General features: G+C 48.5%; 1 protein-coding gene across 3 annotated transcripts in view; it reads left to right on the top strand.

The window, feature by feature from the left end:
* Positions 1–14,383, top strand: part of ASAP2 (ArfGAP with SH3 domain, ankyrin repeat and PH domain 2) — a 158,296-nt gene that overhangs the window by 109,534 nt on the left and 34,379 nt on the right. For all 3 annotated transcript variants that reach the window (XM_070799154.1, XM_070799155.1, XM_070799156.1), the window contains exons 12-15: positions 4,701–4,788; positions 8,633–8,681; positions 8,759–8,925; positions 11,409–11,542. In XM_070799154.1, the coding sequence (XP_070655255.1) occupies positions 4,701–4,788; positions 8,633–8,681; positions 8,759–8,925; positions 11,409–11,542 (438 nt within the window). The remainder of the gene's footprint in view (positions 1–4,700; positions 4,789–8,632; positions 8,682–8,758; positions 8,926–11,408; positions 11,543–14,383) is intronic.

The raw sequence follows: 14,383 nt of genomic DNA, 5'->3' as shown, positions 1-14,383 counted from the left end.
GGCCATTTTGCTATGACCGAGGACGCTGGTGGTGGCCTGTGTTCCCACGCTCCTGACCTTAGGCCCATGATGGAGAAGAGCCTTCTTCTCTCCCCCACCATCACCAGCTCCCCTGGGAGGGGCAGAGCTGGGCAGGAGCGCACACAGGCTCTCCGGGCACCCAGACGGAGCTCATGGCTCAGTGTGGTTCCAGGGAAACAGCCCTTGTCTGTGTTGAGGAGTCAGGAGACAGAGTAAACCCAACCGAAGGATGGCACTGCGGCGTGGGCTGTGTTCCACCGGGAGAGGCGGCCTCCTTCATGTCCTCTGACTCTGTGTGGGGAGGGAGAGACCATAGAACTAGTGGGTGCCAAGAGGCAGGAGGGGTCTCTGGGGACCTCTGACCTGGGGGTGGAATGGGGCTCCTGCCTGCGCAACTGAAGGTCATTTCTCTAAAATCTGGCCTTCATGGGCCTTCTTTACAGTCACCTCGTCCCTGTGGGGCCTTGCAGTCTGGGTCCTGATGTGAAGTTCTGTGCATATAGGGGTGTGTGTGTGTGTGTGTAAGGGTGACAGTGCTGTAGACTAAGGAAAGCAGATTGATTCAGTCATCAATCCTCTTTAATGTGGAGAATGGAAAAAATAGAGTAAGGCCATGTTCCCTTCCTGCCTTAACACCTGTGATTCTGTGGTTTGCTTTCCAGCTGTTCTCTACTCTGTTTTAACTCAGGTTTACTGTCTCAGTGCAGAAAATGCTATAAAGTAAGACTGGGTTTCCCTGCATGCTTGTTTATAGCCCTAAAGTCATCGGGTCTCTTCGGCTTCATTGGCATGTCCACGAGACCCAGGGCCTCAGCTTGAACCAAAGAGTGGTTCTGCCTGCACTTCAGAGATGACAACAGGCCTGGTCATTTCTGCTAATCCTTTGCTGACAACATTGGTTCTCATCACATCTGTTGCTTGAGCTTCCTCTTAAAAGATACAGAGGCTTAGTTTTCTTTAAATGTTGCCGGGTTGTCCCAGTTTTCAGCAGATAGTACAGTTATACCCAGCTTTACTAGTGTGGTGACAGCTCAGCTTGCCATACCACCGCCTGTTGAGTGAGCGTTTCCTCTTCGGGGGTTCTGCTATAGGGAGTCCTTCTCTCTGGACGCCTCCTCGTGCCTTTAGCTGCCTGGCCCTCAATGACCTCTGCCTCCAGCCCAGAAGAGTGGCAGGTGCGGGCTTCGTCCCTCTGCCTCCCCTGGGAAACAAGTCAGCCCTCTTTCTTCAGCAGGGTTCCCTGCATGCTGCAGAAGGCAGACCCCAACACCCCAGTGCCACCGCACCCACAGAGCATTCACACGTGAATGAACCCCTACTGAGAAAGGAGAGAGGCCTGTTTGGTTTGGTCTGGTTTGAATCTGGCTCCTTGTGTAGCTTACCTGTTCAGCCAGCTTCTCCCTTAGTGTGCTAATTTATTATCAGGAAAAAAAGGGGGCAGTTTTTCCAAGACTCGACCAAGTAAATGGGAATCTTAAAAGCAGAATCCACCACCCAGCTGAGAATTAGGTCTTTAAGTCGTGCGGAAGCTTGGGGTATATTCACATTGCTAGGAAAGCTAATTTCTTCCCAGGGAGCTGGCAGCCTTTGGCACATGAGATTATTGTCTTCTGTGTTTCAGCAATGATGACATCCAGGGTGGATTCAGTAGGAAGCCCAAGTTGGTATTCCCCATTAGCCAAGGCTAATTGTGTTTTCTGGCACCGGAAAGAAGTTATCCTTGGGACAAAATGACTCTAATTAGATATCCTCCTTGCCAGATTCATCACTTTGCCACACTGCCAAAGACTGGAGACTGCACCAAGCTGGAAGAGAAAAGTCTGTTGGCTCTTAAAAAAAATTTTTTTTTTAATGATTATCAATCAGGCAGAAGGAAGAATATAAGCTTCCTTTTTAAAAACCTGACAAACTGGGGAAAAATGAAATAGCCTGATTAAAATGGAGCCTCACTAATAACCCGTGTCTTCATAGCACTTAGGGCTGTAGGTCTGTTTTCTGCTCCTTCCTGAGTTTTTTCCTGCTAAACTAGGGCTCTTCAAATTAGGCCCTCAAGAAACATTGGTATCTGATGAACTAGACGGACCTGTTCCACAGCTGAATTTTAATGATGGGAGCGTTGCCCCCAAAATTGTAGCACGGAGGGAATTTAATGGATAGAATATTCTCTGCTTAAAATTTTTCTCCCATGAATTTTTCGGACAGCTTTGCTGGCAAGCTCATCATTAATCTGAATGGGCCAGTAGCAAGCCCTTGTTAGTGTAAAACTCGGAACAGCTCAGTGTGGTCGGCTTTTGTGTGTCGTGGCCCATTCTCATGGTTGTCCTTTTGGAATGGTAGCCACATTCACTCCATCGTCATTCCTATTTCATAGATAGGCACTGGATATTTTTCCAGTACTTTGTGTATCTCATGGTGCGCTCACGGTGAAGTCAGAAGTCTGTCTTTGAGAGGAGTTGTGTCTCAGTAAGAATGGACCACTTTCCCAACTGCCCAGGGAAAACGAAAGAACGCAGGTTGGCGGGGGATGGACGGAGGGGAACGCTCATTCCAATGTGGTTCTTTGCTGCACTCAGGACACCAAAGATGATCCAGAAGTGGCTCTGCTTCCCAGGAAGCCGTGTCGAGGGCGGTCAGGAGCCCGGGCTCCAGGGCCGCGCTGCCTGGTTCCATTGTTGACGTCACTGCTCCCAAACTGTGCCTGCATCATCAGATTCACTGTCAGGCTCACTTTCTTTGTAAATGATGGAGCAGTTCCTCCCTGCTAAGTCACTTCAGTCGTGTCCGACTCTGTGCGATCCCATGACGGCAGCCCACCAGGCTCCCCCGTCCCTGGGATTCTCCAGGCAAGAACACTGGAGTGGCTTGCCATTTCCTTCTCCAATGCATGAAAGTGAAAGGTGAAAGTGAAGTCACTCGGTCGTGTCCGACTCTTCGCGACCCCATGGACTGCAGCCCACCAGGCTCCTCCGGGGTTTCCAGGCAAGAGTACTGGAGTGGGGTGCTATTGCCTTCTCCTAAAGTTCCTCCCTAGGAGAATTAAATGAGTGAGTTCTTTAAAATGCTTTCAACAGTGCCTGCCTCATATAAGCACATACGATAATAACCACAAGAACAACAGCAGCAACTGAGTAAAAGTATCTATTCTTATTCAAAATCATCTTCTCGTCCATGGAAGCGTTTCTACGTTGACCATGGTCTGTCATCACCCCTCTAACCGCTCCTGTATCTAGATTCAGTGGACGCCAGCACTTGGAAGTAGTCCTGAGTGCACCTGAACGGTTGTGGGATCCCAAGAGGTAACACAGTAGACGGATACCTCTGGTTGCAGTTGTGGTGGTGTGGGCTCCTACTGTAGAAATATACCATTAGATCTCCTGGTTCCCGACGAGCCAGTTAACTCTCCTGATACAGATCTGAAACTGGGTTTATGGTGCTTGGGATTGTCAAGGTGTGCTGGATCAGGCCAAGCATAGAGTCCTGAAGCACGGATTTCTGATGACCCAGGGTATCTGTTGGGCATCTGCTGTGATGGACACCCCATGGTTTCCACGTGAGGGATGAGGGCAGCATGGCCATGACCAGGAGAGTCCAGTCCAACCCTGTCTGTCCAGCTCCTGCTCACCCCTAAGTTCCTTTTATCAAACCCTTGTCACGCTGCTGGGGTCAGTCCTCTTGGAATGGACACCCTCACTCGACTCCGAGCTCAATGGAGGTGGGTCTGTAAACGCTGGTCTGCCCAGGTGTGCATGTGTGTGAGTGTGTGTCTCGGTTAGTCCCACATCCAGGCGTCTGCCATTTCTTGCCTCATCTGGTGGCCTTTGGAAGGGTGAGTAAGAACGGCTGAACTCTGAGACATTTGACTCGGTCTCTGCTTTAGCAGCATGGTGGGTGGTAAGATAAGCCATTCCTATTGGGAGGTTTCTCCAAGATTTCCAAGGGCATTTTGCCATTCGGAATTATTTTTTTTCTGAAATTATCTTCTTATCCTCTGCCCTTTGCTTTCTGGGGACTAGGTATGATGTTTTTGAAATGGTAGTAAAGTAGTCATTTTTGCCACGTCTCTGACAAAAGGGTGCTGTGATCTCTTGTTACCATTGTGTGTGGAGTGGGGAGGGGATACATATGTGAATGAGGTGGGTTTTGTGGAAAGTTCAGTCACAGATGGCTGGCATTAAGGATCATGAATCTATCATCTGTCATTATTTCAGAAAGCCGGGGATATGATTTCGCTATTATGTTTGTGCCCTGAGATTATTCTCCCTGAAAGTGCTCAGGAAAACACTTTGAGGTCGCTAGAAGCTGATCTGGGAGCCCATGTTCCCAGCTGATCAGGATGGAGTGCCTCTGGGCTTTGGCCAGGGAGCATTTTGATCTCAGGGAGCCCACTGCCCTTTGACCTCAAAGCTGGCCCAGCATCACGTGTCCCCCTACGCGGGTAGGGGTGTAAGCCCCCGAGTGTCCCTTGCAGGGAGGGGCAGCTGCCCCCTGGGAGCCGAGACCCAGGGACACCCTGCCAGGTGCCTGTGTCGTGACTTCCAGAGAAAGCCTGCCTTCTGGTCGCTGTTTCTGCAGCCCTGAGAGACCCTGTTCTCGCTGCATTTTGATGAGGAATGATGCTGTCGTTTCCCATTCCCTTCCACCCAGATCTGTTTTTGTTTTTTGTTTTTGTCTTTCAACAGGCTAACCGGCCTCCCGCAAAGCTTAACCTGTTAACCTGCCAAGTGAAAACCAACCCCGAGGAGAAGAAGTGTTTTGACCTAATTTCACGTAAGCTTCTTTCTCAGACACTCTGCTGCAGAGAAATTATTTTAAACTCTCGTCTAGGGCATCAACCCTATTTCAAACAGTGCATTTTGAAGAATTGGTTTTCATGGAGAAATGCCTTTTTTCCGGTGACAGCATCCTCTCTTTCCCCCTCTGGTGACTACAGTCAGCTTGCCGGTCTCTTGGGTTCAGGACATGAAGCTGCTCCACTCGGGGGCTCTGTAAACCCGCCACATCCTCTCCGGTTCCCAGGCCTCTGGTTTCCTCTTTGTAAACAAGGAGATTGTGCTACATCAACCCTCCAGCCTACAGTCCTTTCACTGTGAAAACAGGGCAACTCTGTCTTCAGAGCCCCTTTGACTTGGGGGATGTTAGAAACGCTGCCATACTGGTGTGATGCGGCCCCCAGGAGAGCCCTTGAGACCCCCCAGTTTGGAAATCAACTTGTTTTTCCACCATAGAATCAGTGTTTCTGTTCCTGCGTGCTGCTTGTTTTGGGGGCACACCCAGAAGAACCCCACAGACTGCTTCTTTGTGGCGTGAGGCCTCTCGACCTCCCCTGAAGATGAATGCTGTCTCATTAGCCTCAGTCTCTCCTCAGATCACGCGGCTTTTAAAGACGTGTGTGGAGGTGTATTATTGATGCTGGGGAGTTTACTATGTAGTTTAATGCTCACAGCCCCTGGAACGATCAAGGGAGACAGGAGAAGACCCTGGCCTGATGAGCCTCCTGAGAGGCGGGGGAATCAGCCTCCTGACAGACCAGGGATCGACCTCCGGCCTGACTCTGCCTGACTCTTCCTGCTGAGCAAGTTGCTGGGGGCACGCATCACTAAGATACCTTTGTTCTTTTAACACACATGGGTGGTGGGGAAACACAAGTCAAGCTACAGACGGGCAGCAAGGGTGCAGTTTTGAGTGTGGGTCCACCAAGCCCCCAGGAGCACCCATTCCTCCTGAGCCTCACCCTGCAAAGCCAGCTTGGCTCTCTCACCCAGAGAGCCCAGAAGAGGAACAGACGGACCACCGGCTTCAGCTGTTTCCCTGCAGGATCCTCCTTTACCCATCTTTCCCCTAGAGGGGGATTGCCGTGCTGATCAAGCTGTCTGTGAGCCTGGCTGCTCAAGGAGGACGTTCCTATGGCCAGGCCAGCCCTTCCGGGAGTGCGACCTACCCCCTTGCCCTAGATACCCTCTCCCCTCCCCCCCATTTATAAATCCAAGTCCTGAGCTGTTAGCCTCAGATCACGTGGTCCTTGGTTGGGTTGGAGGTGCAGAAGCCAGAGATGGTCTGGGTCAGTCCCCTGAATGGGACGGACCCTCAGGGTCCACACAGAGGGCAGGTGGCCAGCTGGAGCCCGAGCCCGCAGTGGAGGAGCAGCCCAGCCCAGGACCCGGGGTAGCGGGGCGCCGACCGCATCCTCTTGCTCTTCTCCCTCTGGCCGAAGGTGCTAGAAATTATTCTTGGTGTAAAGGCATCTTACTTAGTGTGCATGCCAGGGAATTCTTATTTGGCAATCTTCACGGACGTGGGTTGCTTTACACACACACACAGACACACACACACACACCTTAATTTTCCTTGGGACACACACACACTCCTTGATTTTCCTCAGGACACACACACACACACACACACACCCACCTTGGTTTTCCTTGGGACACACACACACACTCCTTGATTTTCCTCAGGACACACACACACACCTTGATTTTCCTTGGGACACACACACACTCCTTGATTTTCCTCAGGACACACACACACACTCTCTCTCTCCTTGATCACACACACACACACACTCACTTTCTCTCTCTCTCTCTCCCCTTGATCACACACACACACACTCACTTTCTCTCTCCCCTTGATCACACACACACACACACTCACTTTCTCTCTCTCTCTCTCCCCTTGATCACACACACACACACACACTCACTTTCTCTCTTTCTCTCTCCTTGATCACACACACACACTCACTTTCTCTCTCTCTCTCGATCACACACACACACACTCACTTTCTCTCTCTCTCTGTCTCTCCTTGATCACACACACACACTCACTTTCTCTTTCTCCTTGATCACACACACACACACACTCACTTTCTCTCTCCCCTTGATCACACACACACACACTCACTTTCTCTCTCTCTCTCCCCCTCTCTCCCCTTGATTTTCCTCGGGGCCTGTGCCTGGTCTGACCGTGAAGTGACTTGGGGAGAATGGAGGGTGTTAGCCTGACGTCAGATTGGGGCCTCTGGACAACCTGCCGTGGCCAGGGCTTCCCCAGGACCCGGGGTCTGCTTGGGGTGGGTGAGGCCCTGCACCCCATGTAGACTGGAGGCGGGGAAAGTGGCCTCTCCTCTCTTCCTAGCATCAGGCAGCGACGCCCCACTCGGTCACTAACATCTGCACTGCAGGATCAAGTTTATTTTTCTGAACTTGACACATTCTCTTAAACCCCTTTCATTTCCTCAGTAACGGGGGTGGGGGTGGGGTTTCCCCTGGGTGTCAGAAGAAAGGCAGGAGGAGGCTGGAACCTGGAGTCAGAAGACCTGGCGCACTCGTTCCTACCCCTTCACCTCTCATGGCCTCGGCCTCCTCTCGGCCAGCTCGCCAGAAGTCTCCTGAGGACTAACGTGCCTGCATGGGTGTAATAACAGCGGAGGCTGGGATGTCGTGTTTGCGCGCTTCAAGGGGCACAGATGTTTATTGTGAACCCAGAGTATAGGCACGAGTGTAATAACAGCGGAGGCTGGAAATGCCATGTTTGTGCACTTTGAGGGACACAGATGTGTATTGTGAACCCAGAGTATAGGCCCTGCCCGGCCCTGCCCTGCTGGCTACAGAACTTGGATCTCCCTCACCCCTTTTTCTTTCTTTTTTTGTGTTTTAAATTTAACTTTGTTTTTTATGTTGTTTCTGGACTGATTGTAGACAGAATTTCTGTATATCCCTTATCCAGCCCTCCTAGTACTGACAGCTTAGTACAGAACTGCCTAATGCCATTAGCTAGTCACTCAGTCGTGTCCGCCTCTTTGCGACCCCATGGACTGTAGCCCACCATGCTCCTCTGTCCATGGGATTCTCCAGGCAAGAATACTGGGTGATCCCACTCCAGGGGATCTATCTTCCTGATCCAGGGATCAAACCTGCGTGTTCTGCATCTCAGGCAGATTCTTTACCATCTGAACCACCTCCAGGCCATGTCTGGAGCTGTGAAAACCAGGACGTTTGCATGGCTGCGATGCCCGTAACAGAGTCTTACCCACATTTCACCATTTCTTCTGTTAGTGTCCTTTTTCTGTTCCAGGGCTTCACATTGCTCCTGCTGTTTCGTCCTAGTCTGCTACAGCCTAGAGTGGTCCCGTATCTTTCCTCGTCTTTTGTTACTTTAATACTTTGAAAATTATTGATCAGCTTTTTGGTCACCTGACTCTAAGTTTGTGTTCCTCTGATGCTTTCCCACAACTGGACTGAGGTTACACATTTTGGGTGAAGAACCCAGAAAGCTTGTAAGATCCTTGCTTTAGAAAAGGCTTTTTTATACTATTCAAAGGGCCATAGCAATTGGGACCAACTCTGTAGCAAGTTAAAAAAAAAAAAAAAGACTGGTTCTCTTTAGACTTGGAGGAACCGAGGCGGCTCGCTAATTTGCATCACAAAGCCACACTTTCAGAGCCAGGGCCTGCCAGCGAAGGGGTGGGAGTGCCTGATTGTACACAAATCTTTGACTTCCTAGCGGAGTTTAGACTCTTCCCGAGGTTAATTACAAACCACTTTCTTTTGGAATTGTGTGTGAATTACTGTCCAGGCTTACAATTGACAAAAACCCCCTCTTTGCCCTGCAGATGACAGGACGTACCACTTTCAAGCCGAGGACGAACCGGAATGTCAAATGTAAGTCACACAGCGGAGGAACCTGGGACGGGCCATTGTCCTTGGGATTTAACAGAGCGTCACTGTTACTTCTCTAGATGGATGTCTGTGCTGCAAAACAGCAAAGAAGAAGCGCTAAACAACGCATTTAAGGGAGATGACAACACGGGGGAAAATAACATCGTCCAGGAGCTGACCAAGGAGATCATCTCGGAGGTCCAGGGCATGACGGGCAACGACGTGTGCTGTGACTGCGGGGCGCCAGGTGACCCAGCGGCCCCCTCCCAGCCTGGGGGCTGTGGAACCTGGTCACGGATTTTCGCTGTCCTGTCACATGTCCGGTTCAGAGCAGCCCAGCCCAGCCCAGGCTTCTTGAACTGTGTGCAGACTGTGTGGGGAGAGGGTGCTTGCCTCACAGCCCTCAGGACAGGCCCCGGAGGGGAGAGAGCTGGAATTTATAAATGCTTTCTGAGAACTGAAAACGGAAGCACACAGCAAGGGTGAAGCTGGGGTCACCGGTCACTGTTGGCTGGAGGCTGCGGTTCCTTCCGGGGTTTGATCCATCCTCTCTTTGTACTACATCTGCGGCAGCTTTAAGCCACTGTCTAGCCAATAACCCTGGAAGAGCCACTGGCTTTGTCAGATGGCAGTTTTCCTGTTTGGAAAGTGAAGGGCCAGTCCAGACCCCTTCCAGCTGCCATGTTCTGTGAAATGAGGTTTTTATTTCTGAGTTTTGATAAAGCCTGCTGGGCTTCCTGGGTGGCACTAGCCATAAAGACCCTGCCTGCCAGTGTGGAGATGTAAGAGACGTGGGTTCAATCCCTGGGTCCAGAAGATCTGGAGGAGGGCATGGGAATCCACTCCAGTGTTCTTGCCTGGAGAACCCCATGGACAGAGGACGCTGGGGGTGACAGCGCATAGGATTCCAAAGAGTCAGACATGACTGGAGCAACTCTAACATTCACTGGGGTTTCATTTTTAATGGACAGAAATTATCATTGTAGATTTTAACAAACAGTACTTTAAAAGTTTAAAGAGTTGACTTACTCTTGTAATTCAGATGGAATGGTGTTGGTCAGGGGAGCTGCAGAGTAGTGTTTTCTGAATATTTGTAAAATGGGAAAGGTTGTGGCCTGGTTAGGATGGCCACTTACCTTCTCGTTCCTCTAGTTCTATGATGATTTTTATTGAAAACAAAGCAAAGATAGAGTGGACAGTTGAGACGTGCCATGGTGCGGGGCGGGGGGTTCCTGTTAGGTTGGAGGCTGTATTTGGGGGTAATTTGAAGAATTACCTCATGAGGCCTTGGACCATTAATAACATGTCTTTGGCAGGAGATGAGGTGGGTAGCAAAAGTAGTAAATCGCACTTTTTTCTTAGATGAGGACATGTAGTTCTTGGACTTAATAACACTCTTATGAGAAAGAAAGAGCTACAACATTTTTGTTTTAAAATGCTAAGACAACGCTAAGACTATAAAGTATTAATAACCTACTTTAATATGACATGGCATATTAAAGCTTGTTACTAAGCATGACACAGTGGATACCAGCAGAATAGGTCCAGAAAAGTGGAAGCACAGGTGCCCAGAAGTGTTTCCAAACTCGGATAAAATTTTTATAACTTGAACATTTTAAAAATAACTTCACGATTCACATGACCAAGGTTGCGGTATTTACCTGCAATGAGTTTCTGAGGGCAAACAAGCAGTTCTAAAGAGAATTGAACTTCCGGGCTGTGCTCACGTGTTCAAGTGTGTTTTATTTTGAATTCAGAGTTTTCCAGTAAACCTAGCATGCAGCAAACCTTTCTTGACTGCTTACTGCGGCACGTGGTTAGGACACTTTCGCGAATAAGTGAGCATGCAATGCGAGCTGGGCTTGAACCCGGCTAAAGGCAGGGCTGCGGTCTAACTCCGCAGCATCAAGCAAGGCCCCTGGCCTCTCTGAGCAAGATCATAAAGGCACTGGCCCTGTTTGCATCCAGATCCTCCTGTATGTGTTAAATGAGTTATTCAAGGAAAGCACCTGTAATTTCTAAAGCTCTTGTTACAGGTGGAGCTATTCCTACTGTAATTGCTTCAGCTCTGTGCTGAGCAGAGCTTGGCATCATCACATAGTAAGTGTTCTCTGCTGGCATCATTAGCATCTTTGACATACAAACATGTGATTTAAGACTGTCCCCCATGTGGCACTAGACTGTCCCCTTTGCTGATACAACCTGGTTGCTGGTGGGTGTGGTCTGTGTCCAGGGACCCATGACCGCTAGAGGGCACTGTGTCCTATTCTACACACAGCCCTGTCCCTTGGGAGTATTTATTCACTGAATGGAAGGATGGGCAGGTGGAGCTGTAGGAAGAAGGGGAATAGATATGTGCACGTGTGCACTGTGTGTGACTTGTGTGTGTACTTAGTTGCTTAGTTGTGCCCGAGTCTTTGCGACCCCATGGACTGAGCCCACCAGGCTTCTCTGTCCATGGGATTCTCCAGGCAATGGAGTGGGTTGCCATGCCCTCCTCCAGAGGATCTTCCCGACCCAGGAATCGAACCCAGGTCTCCCGCATTGCAGGCGGATTCTTTACCATCTGAGCCACCGGTGGTAACTAATGATGGATGAGGGTTCCCACTGCACCTAGGATCCCGCTGCATGGTGCATCAAAACTCCATGTTGAGTAGTAACTGTACAAGAACAAAGTTCTGACCCTGGCCCCTCCTCACAAGCTTTGGTGTTCCTCGCTGTCTTTGGCAGATCCTACGTGGCTCTCCACCAACCTTGGCATTCTGACCTGCATCGAGTGTTCCGGGATCCACAGAGAGCTGGGGGTCCACTACTCCAGGATGCAATCCCTGACGTTAGACGTGTTAGGAACATCTGAACTGCTGGTAAGCTTGAGGTCCTTGATTTTGGGATTTTGGAGTGAACACAGATGAGCTGAATGTGAGGTTTCCATTTTGGTCTTCTAAAATTCCCCTGGGCCTGGTAGCTGTTGATATTGCCAAGTACATTTGGGTAATTAGAAACTCACGGGTAATCCCTCCTCCTCAGCTACTAGAGGTTTAGGGTTGCAAAGCTTTATTCTTAAATGAATAAAATGGAAGTGAACTCATAAAGGAGCGTGAAGACTGGTGTGAGCGTTGGCAAAGTCCGATTCACCCCAGGCATTGAGAGGACACGGAGTCCAAAGTCCAGAGACAGGAAAGACTCCTTCTCCAGAGATGTCAGCCAGATTCTCCTGAGTCTGCGGACACTGCCTGGCTCGAGCCTCGGGTGGACTTTTTCTCTGCCCCTTATTGTTTGCCTTTTGGGAGAGATAATGATATTTGCTTCTACTGCCTGTATTTCTTTAAAAAACAAACAAACAAACAAAAAAACCTCTCATTCTTGGTTCAGCAATACACATAGCCATGCACTATAGATCACTATTAAGAGGTTGAAGCATTTTCTGTGAAGTGACTTTCAAAGCCTGGAGACTGTGGTCCCATCAGGGACCAAGTGCTTTGGGGACACCTAAAACATGAGCTCTTTGGAGTGTTTTCAAAGTCTGTAACTGCTGATTAGAAGGCAGTATTTGAAGTTCTTTGTTGAGATAGCCAAGCATTGGACAGTAAATATTAAGAGGATATTGATTACCATTGATTTTAATGTCAAGAGCAATAGTCTTGGCAGAAAATCAATTGCTGTGGTCAATAGACTCTCGAGGGGCCGTAAGTCTTATTGATGACCATTCTGGAACCAACGTGTCTGAACTTGTAATGCATTTTGAACTATCTTGTCAAACAAATCCTTCGTGTCTTTCCAAGGAATTCCTTTATAGTCTTGAAAGACAAAGCTGGGAGAAACTACAGTGGGTTCTGGTAGCCCAGTTAGTAGCATCACTGATTAACTGAAGTTTAAAACTAAGCTATATCCTTAGAGCCAAAGCAAAAAGAATACCCAGCTGTGGATGTGACTGGTGATAGAAGCAAGGTCCGATGCTGTATTGCATAGAGCAATATTGCATAGGAACCTGGAATGTCAGGTCCATGAATCAAGGCAAATTGGAAGTGGTCAAACAAGAGATGGCAAGAGTGAATGTCGACATTCTAGGAATCAGTGAACTCAAATGGACTGGAATGGGTGAATTTAACTCAAGATGACCATTATATCTACTACTGCGGGCAGGAATCCCTCAGAAGAAATGGAGTAGCCACCATGGTTAACAAGAGTCCGAAATGCAGTACTTGGATGCAATCTCAAAAACGACAGAATGATCTTTGTTCGTTTCCAAGACAAATCATTCAATATCACAGCAATCCAAGTCTATGCCCCAACCAGTAACACTGAAGAAGCTGAAGTTGAATGGTTCTATGAAGACCTACAAGACCTTTTAGAACTAACACCCAAAAAAGATGTCCTTTTCATTATAGGGGACTGGAATGCAAAAGTAGGAAGTCAAGAAACACCTGGAGTAACAGGCAAATTTGGCCTTGGAATATGGAATGAAGCAGGGCAAAGACTAATAGAGTTTTGCCAAGAAAATGCACTAGTCATAACAAACACCCTCTTCCAACAACACAAGAGAAGACTCTATACAGGGACATCACCAGATGGTCAACACCGAAATCAGATTGATTATATTCTTTGCAGCCAAAGATGGAGAAGCTCTATACAGTCAGCAAAAACAAGGCCAGGAGCTGACTGTGGCTCAGACCATGAATTGCTTATTGCCAAATTCAGACTTAAATTGAAGAAAGTAGGGAAAACCACTAGACCATTCAGGTATGACCTAAATCAAATCCCTTCTGATTATACAGTGGAAGTGAGAAATAGAATTTAAGGGCCTAGATCTGATAGAGTGCCTGATGAGCTATGGAATGAGGTTCGTGACATCGTACAGGAGACAGGGATCAAGACCATCCCCGTGGAAAAGAAATGCAAAAAAGCAAAATGGCTGTCTGGGGAGGCCTTACAAATAGCTGTGAAAAGAAGAGAAGCGAAAAGCAAAGGAGAAAAGGAAAGATATAAACATCTGAATGCAGAGTTCCAAAGAATAGCAAGAAGAGATAAGAAAGCCTTCTTCAGCGATCAATGCAAAGAAATAGAGGAAAACAACAGAATGGGAAAGACTAGAGATCTCTTCAAGAAAATCAGAGATACCAAAGGAACATTTCATGCAAAGATGGGCCCGATAAAGGACAGAAATGGTATGGACCTAACAGAAGCAGAAGCTATTAAGAAGAAATGGCAATAACACACAGAAGAACTGTACAAAAAAGATCTTCACGACCCAGATAATCATGATGGTGTGATCACTGACCTAGAGCCAGACATCCTGGAATGTGAAGTCAAGTGGGCCTTAGAAAGCATCACTATGAACAAAGCTAGTGGAGGTGATAGAATTCCAGTTGAGCTATTCCAAATCCTGAAAGATGATGCTGTGAAAGTACTGCACTCAATATGCCAGCAAATTTGGAAAACTCAGCAGTGGCCACAGGACTGGAAAAGGTCAGTTTTCATTTCGATCCCAAAGAAAGGCAATGCCAAAGAATGCTCAAACTACCGCACAATTGCACTCATCTCACACGCTAGTAAAGTAATGCTCAAAATTCTCCAAGCCAGGCTTCAGCAGTATGTGAACCTGAACTTCCTGATGTTCAAGCTGGTTTTAGAAAAGGCAGAGGAACCAGAGATCAAATTGCCAACATCCGCTGGATCATGGAAAAAGCAAGAGAGTTCCAGAAAAA

The sequence above is a fragment of the Bos indicus genome, chromosome 11 (genome assembly GCF_029378745.1).
Source record: "Bos indicus isolate NIAB-ARS_2022 breed Sahiwal x Tharparkar chromosome 11, NIAB-ARS_B.indTharparkar_mat_pri_1.0, whole genome shotgun sequence".
Lineage (NCBI taxonomy): Eukaryota > Metazoa > Chordata > Mammalia > Artiodactyla > Bovidae > Bos > Bos indicus.
The sequence above is the reverse complement of the archived record's forward strand: the minus strand, read 5'-3'. Positions and strand labels throughout refer to the sequence as shown.